The 21,745-nt window shown below is 40.5% G+C and overlaps 1 protein-coding gene across 2 annotated transcripts; it reads left to right on the top strand.

The window, feature by feature from the left end:
- Positions 1-2,638: 2,638 nt before the first annotated feature.
- Positions 2,639-19,918, top strand: nt5c1aa (5'-nucleotidase, cytosolic IAa). 2 transcript variants are annotated; one of them, XM_055055872.1, is made up of 7 exons: positions 2,640-3,333; positions 7,058-7,102; positions 10,016-10,183; positions 10,271-10,400; positions 14,987-15,109; positions 15,943-16,127; positions 16,552-19,918. In XM_055055872.1, exons 1-7 carry the CDS (start codon positions 3,178-3,180, stop codon positions 16,906-16,908), a joined length of 1,164 nt encoding a protein of 387 aa, XP_054911847.1. In that variant the 5' UTR covers positions 2,640-3,177; the 3' UTR covers positions 16,909-19,918. The 2 variants fall into 2 exon arrangements, with proteins under 2 accessions (XP_054911848.1, XP_054911847.1); XM_055055873.1 differs by lacking the exon at positions 7,058-7,102 and having other exon boundaries at positions 2,639-3,333.
- Positions 19,919-21,745: the final 1,827 nt, after the last annotated feature.

Genomic DNA, 21,745 nt, shown 5'->3' with positions numbered 1-21,745 from the left:
AAAGTCCTTCCAGTAACGGTGGGTACATCAACAAGCTAACACTACTCTCTCCGGCTCCTTTTCATCCCCACCAACTTGCATCACAAAGTCACACCCTGCCTTTACCGCATGTCTTCTCCTGTCCCTCTACCCTCTTTCTAAAAAGCCATTAGCCGACTTAAAAAAAGAAAAAAGGGGGAAAAAACAAGCATGAGTCATCTAAGTGATGATGCCACACTGCTGCAGTGATGTCACCCCTAAACGCTGTTCTCATGGTAACCGTGCTGGGGCCACGAGGCAAGGAGACGAGCCACACAAACCGTGTTTGCTGCACATATTTAGGTGGAGGCAGAAGGAGCGGTGAGATGTAATGTGGAAGGTAATCAACCCTCCGGTGATGGTTGACTCATCGACTAGACAGAAGCGGAGGAGGAGCGAAACAGAGAGATGACTCATCAGAAGTGATTAATAAATTACTTTAATTTGATTTATAAAGGTGTGAAAAGGCGCATACCTCAAGAAATCCAACATGGGGCTCAATTATTGCAGTTTCTCCTTTACACAACTTCCCAACTCGCCATTTTTTTCCCTCTCTTTTTCCATTGCACATTCCCTAAGCCCTCCATCAACGATCAATAAAAGCCTATTCTGAGCCTCACCGCATCGGGCTTTTCAGCTCAGTGGAAAACCAAACACCACAAAAGCACACACTGCGGCCACAAGCAGACAGAATCCATGAAACGCCAGAGCAGCAAAAGGGTGCAGAGTGCGCAGTGGCCACAGGGGGGCGCTGCACGCTCAGCGCGCCCCCTCCCTTTACCTGCCTCTTTTTCCACCTGTACAACAACTTGTCTGTGACATTTTTATCACAAAGGCTGAAAAAAGGGACCATGTAAAGGTCAGGTGTTCAGTTCGCTCATGGCAGTTTCATATTCACATAACAAGCCAAGAGAACAAAGAGAGAAAGATATGAGGACGCTGAACACAGAGGAAGTGAATGTCATAGTAAAAAACCAAACAAACACAAAATCTCAAAGTAGACCTAAAGCGGCTAGAGTTTGTGCAACAGTCACCACTGTTTACACAAATACAAAAACTTCACTGCTGTCAAATCAGACATGCTGGAGCAACTAATTGACAAACTTCTGTGTATTGTCTTGGGGTTTTGTGTGATAGTGCGACACAAAGCAGAGCATAACTGAAGTGGATGCGGGTTTCATAATTCCGTTTTACAAAACCATCTGAAAAGTGTGAAATTCATTGGTATTCAGCCAGGATTTTGTCATGACACCTGCAAACCTTTTTTTGGTGGTGGGGGGGTAAGTCTCTAACAGCATTGCATATAGATAAATACCATATTTTTGCCCAGTATTCTTTGCAAAATAACTCGGTCTCAGTCAGGGTGGATGAGCGTTTATGTGAAAATGTAATTTTACATCTTGCCACTGATTTTCAATAGAATTTGAGTCCAGAGTTTCTCATAAATAGCTGAAATCTGTAAATAAAACAAAGACAGACTGTCTGTTTTAATACAGCACAGAAGCTAACGTCCACGGTCTTCCTTTTATTGACTTGATTTGATAAATAGCATTCATGGATACAGCACACAGGCAACAGGGCTTCTCTACAAATCTTTTTTTTTGGTTCATTCGTATAAAACGTAATGACAATAGTTAAAGAAAAATGCAGCATCATTTCAGCATAAACTTGGAACTGGTTCTGTTACAACTGATCTTTCTTTGTATGTAAAGCAGATATGAGATCTAACTGAGTGGAAAGATGTCACTGAATCACTGGGAAAAATGCAAAGTTGCGTAAAAATAAACCTGAGTGCAACCACTGAGGCACACAAATGTAGCAGAATTCAGCATGCATGGCTAATGGCTCTTAGTACAACCTTTTTTAATGAAGGCTACATCCATTATCTGCCACCTTTAGGCTAATTTATTCCCAATCCCTGATCTGCCCCTCCCTTACTGGCTTTCATACTCACCAGAAGAGCATCTTTTTCCATAACCAAGTTTTGCTTTGTGTAATTTGGGGTTTGACTTTTAAGCATAATAATATATATTTTTTTAATTTAATTGAATAATTCACAAATATTCTTGTGTTATTTTTAGAGGGAACTCACATCATCTGTTATAAGTGTAACAAATGCTGGAACTTTTAAAAGAGTGTTGCTTAATAATTTTAGCGTATGAAGTGTTATAGTTGCGTATTTATGACTCAATATGCTGTTATTGTAATGAATTGTTTTTTTAATGATGTGGACCCCAGGAAGAGCAGCCATTGTCACGGCAACGTCTAATGGGGAGGTGGGAGGGGGAACTCCAAGTAAACAAACAAATTGAAAAAAAAAATTACATAATGTGTTAAAATCATGAAACCAAAACAAATAATCCACTTGCCTCTTGAGCGACGTCATGGCTATTTTTATTGCGCCTGAACTTCCCATGAGCCTCTTAGGCTAAACTGCACCGTCAACACGAGGTCAGCGGAGGCGGGGTCGCGCTGAATAAGGAAGCGGGGCTCTGATTGGTCAGCAGCGGAGGGGAACAAATCAAACCAGGGAGCAGAGAAAGAGGGAGAGAGAGTGATTGAATGGGACAGAGTGTTACAAGATGGGAAGGGGTTGGAGTGAATGGGTTGGGGGGTGAAGGGTAGTGGAGGGGCTGTGGGGGAAGGCAGTGAAAGAGAGAGGTGACAGCAGATGGAGCGCTGCACAGCCTGCAACACTTTGACCAGGGACAGGCAGAATGTAGGTCTGCCTGCGTCTGCGTGCGGTCAAACTGTCACCAAGGAGGGACTGAGTGTGGGACAATAACTGTGAAGCGTCTTTCATGTCCTCTGGATTGGATGCTGAGAGCAGTAATCCTCTTGGGAGGGGGAAAAGAGAGAAAAAAAGAGGCAGGGTATGGGGCAGAGAGCATGAGGAAGAAGAGGGAACTCTTCAGTGTGATTTAAGGGCAGGTGCAAGCAGATCTCTCATGCACACATGAACTTTTGGTCCTGTCACATGTGCGCAACAGAAGAAGGACATTTTTGTTTTAGTTTCACCTTCTTCCGTTTGTCTTTTTTCTTATTCTTTTTCTTGTTTGAGAGGAACACAGTGTCCTGTTTTTTTTTGGGGGGGGGTAGGTTTCTAAAGTAAGAGTGTAAGGGTTGACAGCTGTGGAGGCGCAGACAGAGGAACCGTCTATGGTGAAGATGAGTCTGGACACCGTACAGGTGATGAGCGGACAGGTGAAGGAGCTCAAAGTTTCCCCTCCGTTCAACGGAGACGCCAGAGGCTCCTGGGAGGGGAAAGAAGGGTTCGACCCCAACCAGCTGGAGCTGACCACCAAACCGAAGCCGGTGAGTGTCACAAACCGTGGTCGCAGTTCGGATTGCATTCTGTTCTGAGACGATCATCCCCTTATCCTCTGAAGTGCTGCTTTCTGCAGGTAACGGTTTAAAGATGTACACCTGCCGACGTCTTGGTGTGTCTTAAATGGCGGCAGTTGGATGTTAAGGCCAGGAATCATTTTCAGTAAAGACCATTGAAAACAATGTTCTTAACTGAAGAACATTGTTTCTTCAGTAAAGAAGATTGTTTCAGTAAAGAACATTGTTTCAGTAAAGAACATTGTTTCTTCAGTAACAGTGTTACTGAAGAAAATTGAAAGTAAATTTGATGACTTCATTACTTTTCATACCTCAACAAATATGTGTTTCCTTCTCTCAAAAATAGAATGAATCTATGTAAATATCAACTGTAGACAGATTAATTGCTCTGTCCCCTTTCAATGAACTCATTCAATCTAGAGTTCTATAATAGTTATATTCTGAAATATTTTTCTCATTTGCAGGCTTTTATATTTTACAAAATAATGGTACTGATGACAATGCTAACCTCAATTATTTTTACATACAATGGTTAATTTGTGCAATGCAATTTTAACTGTTCAAAAAGAAATATATTAGTTTGAATTTATTGTAAATCTCCTAAACAGCTACCAACAGTTGTCTATTTTTTATGAATGTGGAAAAAGAAATTATCTTTAGTTAAAAAAGAAAGCCTTCTCAGATATCATAAACTTAATATTCAAACTTTATTTCAGCAGTATTAAGTGGTCTGTAGTAGTGTTGGGATTGAGTTCCTGCCTAACTTATAGCCAACTTATCACCAACAATCATTTTTCCCACAGGACTTTAGAGCAGGCTTATTTCCACAGACTGTTAGCTCCAAATTAGAATTTTTGCGAAAGTTTGCTAAGATGCTAGGCTAACATGAGCTTGATTCTCTGTTTTGACCACTTGATTCTTTGTCCTGTAAAATGTTTCCTTTGTAAATTCTAGTTTGTAGACAAAACTCACAGAAAGACGTTCACCTATTCTACATATTCAGTACATTATTGTCAATATGGTGTAATTATTATGACCAGGTATAGCAGGTGGACTGTGGTCAGGTCTCTCCCACATGCCTGTCACTATGCCAACTGCCTTTGCTCACTTTCAAAATGGTTACCACCCAATTTTTTAGCAGTAATTTCACTTTTAGTGCCACTTAGTGAAAAAATATAAAGATTATTTATTTTTTTTTTTTTAAATTGTCTTTAGTGGAAGCTGTGAACAAGCGGAAGTTTGAGTCAGTTCTGAGAGCCTTCAGGGAAGTGAAGCTGCTACCCACAGGTTAGCATGGGGAGCTGAAGTGTTGCAGCCAAAGGCTTAGGGCTGTTTTTGGCTTTGAAAGATATCAATATACTGAACAGGATGTACTGTAGTCTGTAGCACTTTTCAAGTCCAAGGGAATAAGCCTCTAAGTCATCTCTGGGTGACTAACAGGGATTCACTGCAGTCCTATTGCTAGTTTCATAAGCATGAAGCAGAAGAATAACAAATAAGTGCATGAAACTACAGTAAATGCTGAGTAATCTCTGCTGGGTGAGGATTAGTGCATTTTCAGATCAACATGTGGGCCCACTGATGATTGTGCTAAAATACAAAACCAGATATTATTGTATAACATCACTTTCAAATTCACAGCAGCAGCAGCAGCACAGATATATTAATACCCCTCTGTTATACAGTGTCTACATAACAGCATTAGATATCTAACAAAGAGATCATTTTCAGATTATGTTACATAAACAGAATTAAATATCTTAAATTTCCAAAAATGTTACGTAGCTACTCACATTTAAGCTATCTTGCATGTAAATAATCTGGAACAGGCACATCAAAGCAACAACAAAAAGACAACATAATTAAACTAATAGTTCAACAGTTTGAATATACACTCTCTAGTTTGTTTTATTATATTTTGAAGAGTTCCTTCAAAGGCACAACAGTAAAATAAGTTTTATGGGTGAGACTGTAGGTATATTTAAAAACCAACAAACTCTTATGTCTACAAAGTTTTGTATTTTCACAAAGCTGACTTCCTAGAACACCCAAAGCCTTAAATTCAACAAAACATTTAAAGCAATAGCTAATGGAAATTCTTAAAAGGTAGTTTTCTAATTTTCTTTTACAGTTAGGTGTACAGTAGCACCAGTGCTAGCTTGTAAACAAGCAGGTAGCAGAAACAACAGACTGAGATTTCAGTTTTAGCTCGGTTTATAACTCTTCTCTTATGTAACAGACCTATAGAAAAATAAACTCAAAGTGTTGCTAATTATGAAACAGCAGCTCATAATGTTATGCCTCATTTTGTGTGTCAAACCAATATGCAAAAGCCTTAAGCTTTTAAAGACAGAGATGTCTTACAGAAAGCACTAAATTTGGATCCATTATTTTCCACAATCCTTCAGTTACTTTACTTTAGACAGACTGGAGGCTTGCTGGCACAGTGTTAGCTTTGCAGAACACAGTTGATTTTGTTACCTCTGAGTCTTTTTGGCTTTGATTTTAAATGTTCCCAGTAATTAGGAAATTATTATGTCTTCATATGAGCTACATCAGTGGGAGCTATGCTGCTTGCTGTTATCTCTGAGGACAGTTTTCCTTTATGATAAATCACTTTCCTTCTGGGAACAGAGTCACGTTACGGTGGACTATGAATAAAACACTTCCAAAGCAAGGTACGCTATAATAAGTAAAAGGATCACAGTGCCGGGTGTCCCAGTTTAGATCCGATATTTATCAGTGGTCTAACACTGTTTACTGTAGGATTTCTGTCATTCATTGGCTAACAAGATGTTTTTGTTTTGTTTCAAAGAACAACACGACTCGGGTCAGATTTCAGAGTGACATTGCTGTTTAGTGGTAGTGTGTACCATCACACGCCAGTGTTACCATGTCTGCCAAGTCTTGGACAGGCTGCATCATCACTGGCCTTTACCTTATCTATAAATAACAGAAGTGTGCACTCACCCAACTACTTTCTGCTCATACTCTCACCTCTTCACTTCCCTTCTATACTCCAGAATCTTTCTGGAAATTTGTCTTTTATGTAAAACGAAGAAGAAGAAAAAAAAAGATGAGTCAATGACCAGGATTAAACACAGATGTCACAAAAGTTCTGAGAGTTTTCATATAAGGAGTTAAACCCACAGCTTAACCATTAGTTAAGCTGTGGGTTTAACTAATGGAAAAAACACCAAAGAACAAACAAAATTTTTTTCCCAATTTGCACATATAGTCACCCCTCTAACAGGGATTGTAAGCTAGCGTTGAAGTCACAGTGGGTTTCTGTGAAGAAGAGTCTCACGACTGACGAATTCCCCCTGGGGTAAAGGAGCCCCGCTGGGGCAGAGGGCAGGCAGTTAACACTTCCAGTATCAAATCACAGCAAAGAACTGGACTCCGGTTCGGCCGTCACTCCCAGACTGTGTGACATGTTATTCATAGAGTCAACTGACTCTAACGGATAAACTGCACCAAAGGATTCATACGTCCTGCTAATCCGTCACAAACCACAACGTCGTCTGCAAACATGAAGCACTGAGGGTGATTTCACCTCCTGTCACTCTAAAAACTGGAGTTATCTGCAGGAAATGGCAAAAAGTGAAAATTCAGACATCTTCTAATAATGATAACAATAATAAATGTCCAAGCTTCCTTCTGCTGAATAAAAACAAACTGTCGTTCTGCTAAGGTGACAGGCAGACGGGCCCGGAAGGTGGAGGGAGCCGTGTTCTTCGTAAGTATGTCTCGTCATCACGTTGTGTCTGAGCGAGCATCCGTGCCGACCTTTCGCCCTGCGTGTTTAACCTTCTGTGTGACGGCTGCATGATCGCACACGAACCCGTGTTACTAACCAACCGCTTGACCCAATTCATCGTCACGTGCGTTGTGCTGATTTTACACTCTGAGCTAATGAAGCCTGTAATATGTGTGTGTGTGTGTGTGTGTGTGTGTGTGTGTGTGTGTGTGTGTGTGTGTGTGTGTGTGTGTGTGTGTGTGTGTGTGTGTGTGTGTGTGTGTGTGTGTGTGTGTGTGTGTGTGTGTGTACCTATATGTCATTATGGGTGTATGTGTGTCAAAATGGCACCAATGGAGCACATCCACAGAGAAACACTTTATGCCTTTCAAAGAAAAATCTGAATTATTTAGGTAAATGTATAGATGAACAAACATGTGGCATGATGTAATCTGAAAGCTGCTAATAAAAAAGTGCCTTCAAAATGTCTCAAACAGGTACTTTGCAAAAAAAAAAAATCATTAAAATATTTTTGTACATACATTCCAATTGACCTGAGTGATAAAACGGTACAGCGAGTTCAGTTAATTATTCACATGAAGAAGTTTGAAAAGTTTCCATCTCAGGAAACCCAGCAGGTTGCTTTGAGTCATTGACTGGCAGCAGTCATTCCCTGTGGATCAGCAGGAAGTCACTTGAAACTTGCAGCAGAACCTGGAACCAGATGTAAAAACAATTGGGCCAAACACACAACTCCGTGGAACTCCACAAGTAATCCTGGAGAGTGAAGATCTAGTGTCCAGATGAACAAACTGTAATCCGTCAGATAGATGAGACTCAAATCGGCCAGCTTACCAAAACATAGAGAAACAATCAGAAGCTCTCTATTCTCACTCACTGCACCAGACACCTGCTGGCAATAAGGAAAATTAGTGACATTTCACAAATAATGGCTCTGATAACAGGTGAATACATTTTTCAAATTCACCTGTTATTCCGAAAAATGGATCGTTTTGCACCTTACAGTTTATGTTTGGCTTTTGCTCAGATGTGTCCTGTCAAGGCCTTGTCTGTGTGTTACCAGGTAAGTGTGTAACTTGTCAGCGGCGGATCATAGCTAAACGCATCAGCAGCAGCTCAGCTGAAACACAAGCATGCAGATGCCTCAACACAGAGGAACACTCTGCTGTTTACCAACAATTATATCAGAGCAGTGCTGTTTTGTGCTTCCTGTTTGAACAAAACCCAAGCAGCAGCCACAGAAAAGGGCTGAAATTCAGCTTCAAAACATAGTTGTTGGTGACAAGTATATTAAAATGAGAACAGCTACCTCAAGTTTTTTTTATTAACTTCTAATTTTTTTTGCTTTTGCTCTTTTGTTGATCTCAAATCAACAGGAAAAAAATTACAAAAACAGTAGGGTTTATAATGATTTCATTTATTAATGGGGAAAAAACATGTATCCACACCAAGGTGGCTTTATATGCAAAAGTAAAAACCTTTGAATTGTAATAAGACCAAGCTGACGTCAAGTATTTGTGTTAATTGCAGATTTAGTTTAATTCAGCCACTTTGGAGGTTTTCTAGCATGAACAGCCTGTTTAAAATAATTTCACGGCATTTTAATTGAATTTTAGTTGTGCCTTGGACTAGGACACTCAAAAGCCTTTAGTTCAGTTGTCCAGTAAAATCTGGCTAATCTCAAGTAAATTATTATTATTATTATTAACCTGTATCGTTTTCACTGCACTTTCTTTATAATAGTACCTCCTCCTTAAAAAATAAAATAACAAAAAAGGATGTTTACACGTAGTGGTTGCCCACTTGGAAGTGTAGCAACTTTTTACAAGCGAAAGAAAAGATGTTACACCTTTCCTCCGATGTAACAGATTGTATGTGTGAGCCGTGGACAGCACACACACACATACACGCTCGCACACACACTGTGAGGCAAAGTCATACAAGCACAGCCACCAGTGTTCACCCAGTGGGTGCAGCTGTGGGCACTAATTCCTGCTGCCCTGGCAGGAATGTTGCCCTCACCCTCCAAACAGCAGCGTAAACATACACATCAGGTAACATGAGGACAGAACGGCGTCCTGATCTTTCCTCCTGAGTCCATGGAAGGGGAGGGATTTAGGAAAAGAATTCAACATAAAAGCAAATTAAATGCTTATTTGGTGGCGATTGCACATTTACAAAAACATACAGAGATGTGCAGAACGATTTTGACACAACTACACATTTAAAAAAATAAAAAGATTAAGGCGTCTCCAAAGGGATATCCAGATCTGTGTCGTATATGTGACATTTTATAAAATTCTAATTTTCTCTACATGCCACCCAAATTGTGTGTCCCAGTTTTAACAAAGAAAAACTTCAATTTTTCTTATTTTTCTTTGCTCTTTTGGCAATTACCAGATGTCTTATATGATGGAGTTTCATTAGTCAGAGTTTTATATGCAACCAATTTCTTATAGTCACTTCTAAATTACTGTAGAAAAGAAATGGTCAAAAGGATATAATCAACTCGAAACACACTCAAACCGCCAGCCACACACACTCTTGTTGACACATGAGGGAAAAATGGAGTGAGAGACTTTCCTTTGGAGTCAACCAGTGACTCAAAGGGAAAAACTTTTGAGTCACTGGTTGATCTACGTTCATATGATCATGGTCACAAGGTTTGGCTAACAACTGAAGGAACAGGATTGAAGATACAATCACCCAAAATAAGTTTTTGTCCTTACATAATCTGGTCTACAAAGGGTTCATAAGGATATAAAAACAGGGTTTACCCCCTAATTTCTTCTACCATGGATTATAAAATTGACACATTGATTTTGTTCTTCTCCTTTTAGTTCGATTCTTAAATTCACTCCGCTCTCAACCCAGATCTCTGTTTTTCTTCAGCCGAAGCCAGAGAACGCTGTGACGGTGGCCGTCTCTTCCCGGGTCTTGTTTCGGACCGAGCGGGAGCAGAAGGTGTTCGAGCAGAAAGGAGTGGAGGAATACCTGAGGTACCAAATCGAACACGAGAACGAGCCTTTCGCGCCGGGACCTGCTTTTCCTTTCGTCAAGGTGATAGATCTGCACAGATTTCTGGGGTGTGATGGTGTTTGAGTTGAACTTCTTCCAGGGTGACTGTTTCCAACGCCCCTCTGACAGGCCCTGGAGACGGTCAACGCTCGCCTGAGGGAGCTTTATCCCCAGAGTGAAGAACTGTTCGACATCGTCCTGGTGACGTACAACCACGCTCACGTTGGGATCCGGCTCATCAACACCATCAATCACCACAGTATGTTCCACAAAGATGAACAATAATTTGAGCATTTTTTTTGTTGTTTTTTTCATTTAGCAAACTGTAATCAACACAGTAGTTTTTACTGTTTAGTGACAACAGTTAGCTATCATGTCACTGCACATGTTGCATCCTACTTTTTAAATATAAGAAAAAAATAATCACATTTTCTGAGCTTTTGGTCACTACAGTAGCAGTTCACTATTAAATCTTCCATATTCATTTATCTTATTGAGAATAAGAGGCTATAATCTGTTTCTGCTTTTGTCAAAAGAGTTATTTACTTTCAAGCTTGGTGGAGTTTGGAAATCTTGCAACTGAAAATGGAGGAACTGTCTTTCTTGTGAACACCGGAGTGTCTTTCTCACTATTTCAAACACATAGTAGATAACAGGAAATGTTGCTATGTTGGGAATATGTTAAGGGCCCATTCCTTTGTTCCTCATCCGTGGCACAAAGGAAGCCACGGATGAGAAACCACAAACACATTCTCCTTGCTAAAAGCCTCCCCTCCCTGCCCCTCCAACCCAAGCCGGAAAAAAAATAAAGCAGCAGAGGCAGGAAACCAACAAATACATAGATGAGAGTAAAAACAACAACTATCAGAGCAATGACTTCATCAGGAGTAGGAGGATGCTCCTGAAGGTGTGCTGGGACACAGAGTTTTCTCATGCTATGCTATGATCAGTGACGTGCCGTCAGGGAAGGCAGAGCCTCACATGTCATCATGGAAAAATGATATCTAATGATAAAATAATTTATATTGCTATTTTCAGCCTGTGATTTGTACTATTAAAGTACCAATTTTTCATTTAGCTTAGTAATCAATTCTGATTTCTTTTTTCTTCAAAATCGCTGAATTTTTGCCTTTTCCCATTCAAATGCTCGGAAGCGAAGTCAGTGAGGCAGCAGAGAGTTGAGCCTCTCCTGGGATTGATCAACCTCTCGCTAACTGCACTGGCCGCCACTCAATGAGAGCATGCTCCTCCTATCTGTACGTCGTCAAATAAAATGGCTAAAAAATATTTAATGTATGAACTGATTTTCCATAATTTAGCTCATCTATATAATGTACAATATTTTTTGTCACCAGTTGTGTGTAACGTGTTTCGTGTGCTGAGGAGCGATCAGAAACGACAGAGAAGAGATTAGAGGTGAGGCAGGCAGTTCTCCTGCCTCATGGCAGGGGGCGCTCATGATCCCAGACATTGTGATTCCACAACTGCAGAGTAAGAGAGCTAGCCATACAATAGAGTGAAATGCAGCGATATATTTATAATCTCAAAATAAACATTAAGACTAAAACCATACTACTGCTCTTTGTGTGGGGAATATTTTATAGTGCTTTTCTTTTTTGTTGCGTTGTCAGGTGCTATGCAACGAGTCTGCCTGTAGCTGCGCTGTTACAGAGAGCAAGAAAGACGTAGTTTTGAGTAATACTTTAACAGTTTTTCTCTTTGCTGTGGAGCACAGCATGAAATTAATATCTTCATGTCTACGTTTGATTGAGTTAACGGAATTATTCTACTGTCATGCAGCGTGGCCATGCATGACATGTAGAAGAATAGTCTTTTAACCCTCCAGCGTTGTCCGCATGCGCAAAATTTCCTCATGTAAACAACATGCAGGGGGTCTATATTTGTAAATCTGATTATGATGACGTCAGTGCCTCACCAGTTATGAACCTCACCACACGTCACTGGCTGTGGAATATATATTTCAAACAAATGTTTCTCCCTGTAATATGCAGTTTGTCATTTCCTACTGCCACTGATCATTTGAAATGTTTCCACTAGTAAGGAAAGTACAGAGACATTACCTGAAAAACAAAAACACCAATGAGGAACGGAGGTGAAAGTGAGGCATGATTTTTTTCTTTGGCGAATCCCTTCTGCTGTCCAACTCTCTGTGTAGTTTGTGATTAAGGGTTAGGGGCTAAGATTAGGTTTGGGTCATTTCTCTGTCCCTGTTAAAGAGAACATGGACCACCACGTTTCTGTTTCCGGTTGTCAAGAACATCTTAATCCACGCATCTTCACAATTCTAGATGTGGAGCAGCTCCGTCACTTAACATCCTTGAAATATACAGTTTAAATATATTTCAAGGGTGAAATATACAAATTCCCAGGAGCAGGAACACTATGCTGGGTACGTTTCAGATGATCTAGAGGTTGTATGCTGAAGCTGACGCAAGTTGCGCTCAGAGATAAACAGCAGAGTGTATGGACAGCTGAGTGACTGGATCCTTCCCAGGGAAAATCTCAGACCTTCTGGTGACACTCTCCGCTCAGACCGCTTCCTGTTCAGCTCCTCCAGTGTTTTCAGATCCGCCGACCTTCAGGCCGGGTCGACTTCAGGATTAAGTCCCGCGGGACGGAAGAATAATCCAAGAGGCTCGAAAGGCAAACAGCAACGAGCAAAGACACCAAGAAAAGCAACGCACGGCTTCACTGATGCTTTTATGTTTGATGTCGCTTTGCTTTTATGCTTCTTCTCTTTGTGAAGAAGCACATGCATCAACGCAATGACCTCTGACCCTCCCTTAGCAACAGTTTCTTCTCTTAATCCTGAAATGAATCCAAACATCCAGGAGAACATGATGCACAATCTGCTTGCAGTACAGATTTTATGTCGTTTGGAAGAACATAAATATGGGAGTTATGTAAGCGTTTCCCAAGAAAACCTTCATGTGGAAGCACGGAACAGATCCTGTGAGACATCAACATAAACATCAGAAAGTTTGGTCTTTATTGGGGCAACAGTGAGTCTTTGTTGTCCTGCTGATTTCCTGCTTTGATATGATAATGTTTTAGATCCTCTGAGGCAGAAAATTAATCCAAGAGGAATAATCTGAAAACATTCATGCAGCCAGGAAACAAAAAATAATGAAGAGGACTCGATTCCTTTGAGTCCACCACCCTGTTACTTTTCAGTTGTGGCTTTAATGAGTTAGATTTTATATTTATTTCATCTTTTTTGTAATGCTTAATTTTAAGAATGTTTTTTTAGGCTGATAATGATTGTTATACAGCTACAAAAACAGAGCTGTTTTCCTGTATGCCTGGCCAAGGTGAAAGATGTTGCACGCTTTTCTTTAAAAGTAACCATTGTGGAGTGGCTGTTGTGAAAAGTAGTGATAAAATTATAAGATTAAACTATTTATTTGGTGCTTCGTTGAAAATAATCCATGATTATTCAGATTTGCTTTTGGAGGTTTTTTTGTTGTTGTTTTACACTTCAGCAACTTTTATACATGTATATTTATTATTTCTGAAGTTGGTATCGCGTATTTAACATACCATGTTTTGTGTTTCTAATGGCGCTTTTGTATATTTTTTCAAACTTAAAAAAAACATTTTATAATTTTGATCACCACAACAGAACAAATACACTTTTCCAACTTGAGGGGTAATATCAGAACTGTGTTCACATGGCCCAGTCAAAGTCCAGACCTAAATCCTATTGAGAAACCGTGGCCAATGCCATCCACTCAGAGAGCTTAAAGTTATGGGATATGCTATTCTTTATCAATGCACTGTGGTTATGAGCATATCCAGTCATATCTCCCACCCTCACTAACCTTCTGTTACATTATGTAATATTTCCCTGGTTCTGGGTTCACTGTGCTTCTTTCTGAACCTTCTGCTCCTCCTAACTTCTTCTATAACATTCCTCCTGACCTTCCTGTCCGTCTCTCCCGCTCTGCTCTTGCAATTATCCTCTCATTCCTCCCGGGAGAGCAGATAGGATCTAGAATCATGGATCCAGTTAGTCCCCATCACTATTCTCCTGTCGTTCTGCATCTGCTCTGCTCTTTCCATCGAGCCACAGCAGCGAGTTAAGATCCTGCACGACAAAAACAAAAAGCACAACAAAAAATACAGACTCAGTCCTTACAGCCCTGTTGTTCAGCAGCATTTCATGTTGACGACCAATAATCCTAAATTATTGTTATTAAAACGTAATCAAGTTTATAAGCTGCTTATTTTAGGTGAATTTGACTTTTTGAGTTTCACATCTTGTTATAATGTTATTCCCTCATCTAAAATGTAAATGAAGTGTTGATTCTTTCATGAATGCTTTAGAAATCATTTAATCTTCCATGGCAACCATTCAGCTGAGGAAAACGCCTGGCTGTCAGTTTCCAAGCTTTCAACCCACTCACTCAGCTCCTTCAGACTAACCAGGAGCAATTAGCAAACACCTAATTGGTGGAACTGAGTATCCGCTCAGATCTACCAATTATATGACCTACTTCTCAGTGAGACGCTGGTTAAAAGGTTCTTCAAGGGATAACAGGAGAGATGTTGTGATGACTTCCTGAAGGCGGAGTTTCAGAAAGAGCAGGAGCTTTTAAAGAGACAGAGGCCCAATTTGAAGACATTAAATAAAGAAATAAAATTTCTCTTGCGTCATATTTGATATTTATAGAACTTTTAAAACATAAGGTGGCACAGTTACTTAACTATGCCATAAAATGACACTTACACATAACACTGCCCCTTTAAGGAATGCTGACATTCAACTCCACGGTATGCAATGAAATAAAAAACCTTGCTGCCTTCTGTTGGTCTCATTCCCAGACTTATTTATCGAGAGGTTCTGTATGACCGGAGGAAGCAGTCCGATTGGCTACCTGAAGGCCTGGCACACCAACCTCTACCTGTCTGCAGACGCCGAGAAAGTCAGGGAGGCGCTGGCTGAAGGTGAGAGCACCGCACTGCACACACGACAACGTTCTGACGGCCATTTAGTCTACTGAGGGTATGATGTTTAGAAGAGACACACAAAACTTTGTCTTCCAGGTAATAATTCACATTGTTCTCCATTTTAAGTGAAGGGTTTCAGTAAAGCTGCATTTGAAGTTACTCATCTGCTGAATGTCTGTATTCTATGGGAGCTCTAAAATCAGGAGGAGAAATATAGTCTGGCCAAATATTTATTATTATTATTATTTAAAGTCATGTGCAAGAAAAAAAAAAAAAATAAATCAAGATTAAAAAGAGACTTATGATGTTCAAAATGTGAAAAATGTGTTTTTCTAATAAATATATTTCTTCCATTTCAACAACCAACAACCGGCAAAGTGGAAAATATATATTTTTTGCTTTCATGTCTTGCTTTTCTTCTCACTTAAATTCTGAAGGAAAAGTGAAAACTTGCCAAGTGATACTGACATTATATTATTGTTGTTTTTTATTTTCTTACTTTTAAATTACTTTTAAAGTCCTGACAAAAAGAAAAATTTGGCCCGATTCAGAAGGTGGCTGATCAATAAAAAGTTTTCCTATTGCCTTTAAGGGCCTTCGTAGTATTCTGTTTGGTTTGGGGAGCGAATTCATTCACAAAAAATAGTTTTAGTAATATTTGCAAATGACTTTTTTTTTATTTTTTTTTTACAGTAGCTATGCTTCTTTTTTTATTTTGTCAATACCTAAAAGATGTCGTTCTATTTCTCTAACACACCGCTAGTTAATTTAAATTCCTCCAGCCGAGCGCGTGGCCAGTCTGTCTCGTCTCTCTCTGCGTCTGCGCTCAGGCATCGCAGCAGCGACCATGTTCATGACGGAGAAGCTGACCGAGGTGTCGGAGTCTCAGCTGAGGGTGGCGTTCGATGGCGACGCCGTCCTGTTCTCTGACGAGTCCGAGCGCATCTTCAAGACCCACGGCCTGGACAAGTTCTTCGAGCACGAGAAGGAAAACGAGGACACGCTCCTGGATCACGTTTGTAGAACTTTCTCTACAGTTTCTGAATCTGAAGTTGCTACAGAGGAAACCTGATGCTAATCTAAAAAATAAAAAGATTGTTGCTGTTTTAAAAGTATTTCCAACAAACTGTGGACAACCTTTAAAATATAATGTATAATTTTCATAGAATACAAAATGAAATGATTGCGATTCAGTCGATGTTGTGTGGAAACACTGTGCTTGAGCTGCATCTATGTGTGTTTTCACACCTGATAGTGCAGTAGACTCGGTTCAATCGAAAAAAAGCTACAACATTCGTTACATTTTCTCCCACCTCCCCAAGTGCACTGGACATTCTAGGCAAAACAAACTAGAGTTTGATTAAAGTGGAACAAACAGGGCTGGTGTGAATGAGCCCTAAAAACACACAAGATGTAACAAGTTGAAATCTTTTCTGCAGGGTCCCCTGAAGGGTTTCCTGGAGGCCCTGGGGAAGCTGCAGAAGAAATTCTACGCCAAAGGTCAACGCCTGGACTGTCCCATCCGCACGTACCTGGTGACGGCTCGCAGCGCGGCCAGCTCAGGGATCCGGGCGCTGAAGACGCTCAGGGCCTGGGGGCTGGAGATCGACGAGGCGCTGTTCCTCGCCGGAGCCCCCAAGGGCCCCATGCTGGAGAAGATCCGCCCGCACATATACTTCGACGACCAGATGTTTCACGTGGAGGGAGCGGCGGAGATGGGCACCGTCGCCGCGCACGTTCCTTACGGGATTGCACAGAAATATAACAGCCAGCAGAAGATGAGCTCAGGAAAGTAAAAAAAAAAAGAACAAAACAAAAAGAAACTCGATAGCAACAAAGACTGGGGGGTGGATATTCTGGAGTGGAAGAGAAGCTTAACTTATACTGTTAAATGCTCGCAAAATGCTCTGCGGTCAAGGAGAGGTCTGGAAACCGAGGTGACCTGGAAGCCAACATGACTGTCCCCTGTTAAAGCCAACGCCTTAGTGAGCCGTCTGCTGGGGACATTTAGGAGATGTTGCCCTGCATAAGACAGCAAGTGTTTCATTGCCGCTACAAATGCACTATTTTTCACTCTCCTCCTTGGCTTGCTGAGAAAACAAAACCCCACCTCCACAAAGATGCAAAGCATCACTGTAAGTAAACCCTAAACCCAATGTTATTGAGCTATAAGAACAAAGCCGAGACTGTTAGATCACATACAGGGTAACTATGTAACAGAGATATACTGTAGCAAATTTGTAGCAACATAGAATGCTGGAAATCATTTTGTAACTTTGATTTCAGAGAAATGTAATATATATATATACATATTTGTAAACTACAATGACGTGTTGGGACCACTGTCGATAGAAAAGAAAAGAAAATTAACTAGTACATTTTCACCAAAAAACAGAAATATGGAGATCAATCTCAAAATTTGATCTCCTTGAAAGTCAAACAAATTGCCAGAAAATGTTCAGAGAATTTTGAGGTTAAGCACAGGGATTTTCAGGGAAAAGCAAAAAAGTTTGCTCGCCACATTTTCTCTGAAATTTTTGAGAGAAAAAAAGACGTAAAAATTTCTGTTTTGAAAATCTTAACATTTTCAAGTTTTGTAACTCAGAAGTCTTCTGAGGTCTTTCTGAAAAAAATCGATCTCAAAAGTTTTTTCCAGCAAGCCGGCGAAATTTCCGAGTTTTTTTTCTCAAATTTCAGAGATTTTCTAGCAAATTTTTGACTGTTCAAACTCAAATTTTCTAGTTTTTCTACAAATTTGCGTTAATTCGGCAAAAATCTTGTTTTTTTTTTCTGTCTACAATGGCTCTAACATGCCGACGCAGTAAACTGAATGCAACTTCTCTTGTGACTCCAAAACAACTATAGAAAGCCATAAGTCTCAGATGGTGCCTTAAGAATGACAGTTATTATTAACCAACCCTGTTTCATATGTAATGTATAATATATTAAGTACTATTTAATGTTACAGTACTCCTAATCCCTGAAACCTTTCACATTTTGTCACATTACAACCACTACTTTCAAGGAAGGCAGTAATCAGAGAACCAGCCCATGACAATAATGGAGGAGCTGCAGAGATTCGCTGCTCACTTTGGAGAATTGGTCCTTCACTCCTGGGATCTGGCATTTACAGGAGAATGAAAAGAAGGCAGCCATTGTTGAACCAAAGCTACGATTAAAGTTGTTCAAAGTTTCAAACAAGTCATGATGGCAGACAGAAATTTAGAAAAGTGCGCTCTGGTCAGATGTGATATTCAGACTGTATGTGTGAAACTTAGTGGCGGCAGCATCATGCTTAGCAGGAAGCGGGTCCGTTTGCCAAAGATTGAGAATCGTTGGCAAAGACTTAAAAACCGTTCGTAATCCCTCCATCCAACCTCATTGTCGTTTTTCAAAGATAGGCGAGCAAAAACGTCAGTCAGTTTCCAGCTGTGTGAAGCTGGAAAAGACGTGACGCTTTCAATGAAAGAATGTTCAACAGGTATCAACACATGTGGGCTGGATATATATCTCTTACTCAATTTTAAGGTTTTTATCTGTTGAAACCTCAGATTTATTTTCTTCTTCTTTGTTGTTTGTGGTTGTAACGTCACAAAATGTGAAGATGTTGGAAGGCTGTGAGTCCTGATGGAACGCACTGTGATATGATGGAATGTATTGCCCTGAAAATGTACATTGTTGGCCCTTTTCCACTAATATCCACTCGGCACGGGGATAGAGTCACTGGTTGTGACTCCTATACAATATTCCTGCCAATATTGCTGTTTTGTGAAAACTCAAAACATCAACTGAGTCCATTAGGAGGTTTAAGCTCAATGGCAGACTTAGCAGAAATGTTCAACAGTTTCCATTGTTGTGTTTTTCTTCTGAAGTTTTCTGTCTGTGGGTCTGAATAACTACATAACAAACAACCCACTACAGCTGAACTATGTAGAGTTTAGCCAAGCTGAGCTATGTTGCTAGGTGCTAGTGGAAAAAGGTCGTACGATGCTCCCGATTTTTTTTACGCTAGCCTGCTTAGAAAAAAGTTAATTTGTTGGTGTAGCTTTAGACTTAGCTACAGACCGCTAACATCCTTAAGATTGTCAAGATTTCCTGAAATGTCTTTTATTTTTTTCTGAGTGCCTTTAGTTTCAAACAATGCTCACACGTTTCCCACCCAGATGTGGGAAACATTTCTAAGCAAACCTAAACACAAGCCAATCATTAGCTTACCAAGCTAGCATCCTCTTTTCATGTCTGAAGCCAAGCCAGGGCTAATATGCAACTGTAGATAAATAGGACTGTAATCATGATTTGGCTGAATTGCTTGAGCAAAGTCGTTTGTCATTGTGTCATCAGCTCTGATATTAACAATACACAGACAACCTAATGTTTTCATTTGCTACTGGAAGTCAGAGTTTTGAGTTTCATAGTTAGGAAAATCAAGTTGATTCACCCCTAACTTTGAAATTGGGACATTGCGAGGTTTTCACCTTTAAAATCAGTCTGTAATTAAAGTTTAACTTTATGTTAGTAGATTTCTTAGTTGTTGTTCAAGTAAGACCAGAACAGCTAGCATTTCCTGCTGGTTGTCCAACCAGAACACAGTTATCCTGAGCGTAGCAGCATCCTGAGATCTGACCTCTGACTTCCATGGTAAATGGGAACCGTCACGCTAGTTCTGCCCCCTGAACGTAGCTCGACGCAACTTCCTGCAGCATTAAATGGGCAAGCACAACCAAGCACTTAAATGTTTTTGTTTTTCCAAATGTGCGAAAGATCTTACCTGTGTTTTGTTGCATTTCAATAAATTTCGAAAATACATTTCATTGCCACTGGCAGAAGCAATGTTCTGTCCGTCAACATCACCGTCTACACGACCACATGTGGAACTGACCTGTGAACACGCCTGAAGCAAATGACCGGATTCCCTCATCAGCATTCACTGATTCAGCACAGCAGAGGCTTGGCAATGAATTGTTCATAATTAGCTCAACTGTGTTGACATGAAAATTGCAGGATAGTAGCCCTGGATGAATTGAGCTGTGTTTAAGGCTAAAAGCAATGGGGCTAAATGCTCTGGATTATAAATCTCATAGCTATTCTGATAAGTAGCAATGAAAACTATCAATAATGTCCTAGTAAAGAAAAAAAATTCAGTGTATGTAACATGTTTTTAACAGTATGCACACATCACACCCTTCAGATTTTCACTTGCAGACATATTGAAAAATATCTTCATCTATCACAGAAATACTCTCTTCTCATGTATTAAGTTGCAGCTTATAAAAATCTGAAAACGCTAAAAGTGTCATGAACACAAAGCACTGAATGCATGCGTTGGAGCAGTCCAATTTTTTCCGAGTCATCTCACTGAATAGACTTGATGTGCAAAGGAAGTAGTTGGAAGAGTGCCTGCAGTTCTTCAGTTCGCCATGGAGTGGCAGCATTGGAACGACAAAAGAACTGAATGCCACACCAACTAAAACACACTGGAGAAAAAAAAATGAGTGGGGAAAAAAAAATCCACAGTTCATGGCGTAAACAGATTAGAGCGTCATACGTTGAGACATATTCTGGCACTTTTACCTGTTTACTGTGTATTTACTCTATCCTTGCTTGACTCATTTCTATTAAATATGCCCTTCCTTAGTATTGTCACCTCTGAAAAACACACATTTCTATGATAAATATGATGATAAGCATCATAAATACTCCTGGCTCCATTCTACCAGCGGTGCCCCGGTCACTGAGGGCTAATGTACTGACACTGATGTGGATGTTTTCGTGGACTGAAAATAGCAGCTTCGTGACGTCGCCGTTAACCTACCGCAGCAGCAGACAGATAAGATACGGCCAGCTGGCAAACTCTGCAGCACCTGTGCAGGGTTCACAGAGCCACACATGTTCAGCCTGCCAGGAGCGTCTATAAACAGGCAATAGCTACCGGCGTCAACTGTGGGGAAAAAAAGTGGGGAAATGGATGGCTCAAGTGCGCCGCCGTGCCAGATTGAGTGCGCCCGGGGAAAGAAATTACAGCCTGACATCCATCCGTACTCCAGTTAGTTGAGAACTGCTGAACGGTGCCTGTGTGAAGACGGAGGAGAAACTGCTGGGGAGTGGAGTTCAATCGGAGCTGCTCAGCGGTGCTGAAAACGAAGAGCTTTAAGTCATGATGGGAAGGATGTTGAAGAAGTAGTACAGTGTAAAATTGACTCTTTTTTTTTATATATATTGAAATGCTATTCCCTCATCAAAAACATACCTTGTCCAGTTTGCTTGAGAAATCGTTTAATTTCCCACAGCAACCAACCAGCTGTGCAAAACACATGGGCAGATCTAGCCCCGCCTTCGAGGACGAAGCTCCTCCTTGGATCTGCATTTTCTAACTTTCTGAGCTTCCACCTCACAGAAGAGCACAGAACCCCCACAGCTCCTTCAGACTAGCCAGCAGCAATTAGCAAACACCTGACGGAACTGCACATCTGCTGAGCTCATTGTAAGAGCTACGTCTCTTCTGAAAATGTTGTTAAAAGGTTCATGGAAGAGCCATGCTTTGATGACTTTATGAAGGAGGAGTTTCAGAAAGAGAAGGAGTACTTAAAGAAACAGATGCCAAATTTCAAGGCGTTGCATTCATTTTAAGTCACA

Source organism: Poeciliopsis prolifica, unplaced genomic scaffold (genome assembly GCF_027474105.1).
Source record: "Poeciliopsis prolifica strain line A6 unplaced genomic scaffold, Auburn_PproV2 SCAFFOLD043, whole genome shotgun sequence".
Taxonomy (NCBI): Eukaryota; Metazoa; Chordata; class Actinopteri; order Cyprinodontiformes; family Poeciliidae; genus Poeciliopsis; species Poeciliopsis prolifica.
Note: the sequence above shows the minus strand (reverse complement) of the source record. Positions and strands in the feature narration are given on the sequence as shown.

Excerpts from the sequence above, each read along its gene's own strand:
- nt5c1aa (XM_055055872.1), top strand. The coding sequence starts at position 3,178 with ATGGTGAAGATGAGTCTGGACACCGTACAGGTGATGAGCGGACAGGTG. Across the intron at positions 3,334-7,057 it reads TGACCACCAAACCGAAGCCG|GTGACAGGCAGACGGGCCCG; the intron begins GTGAGTGTCACA and ends CGTTCTGCTAAG. Across the intron at positions 15,110-15,942 it reads CAGGGAGGCGCTGGCTGAAG|GCATCGCAGCAGCGACCATG; the intron begins GTGAGAGCACCG and ends GTCTGCGCTCAG.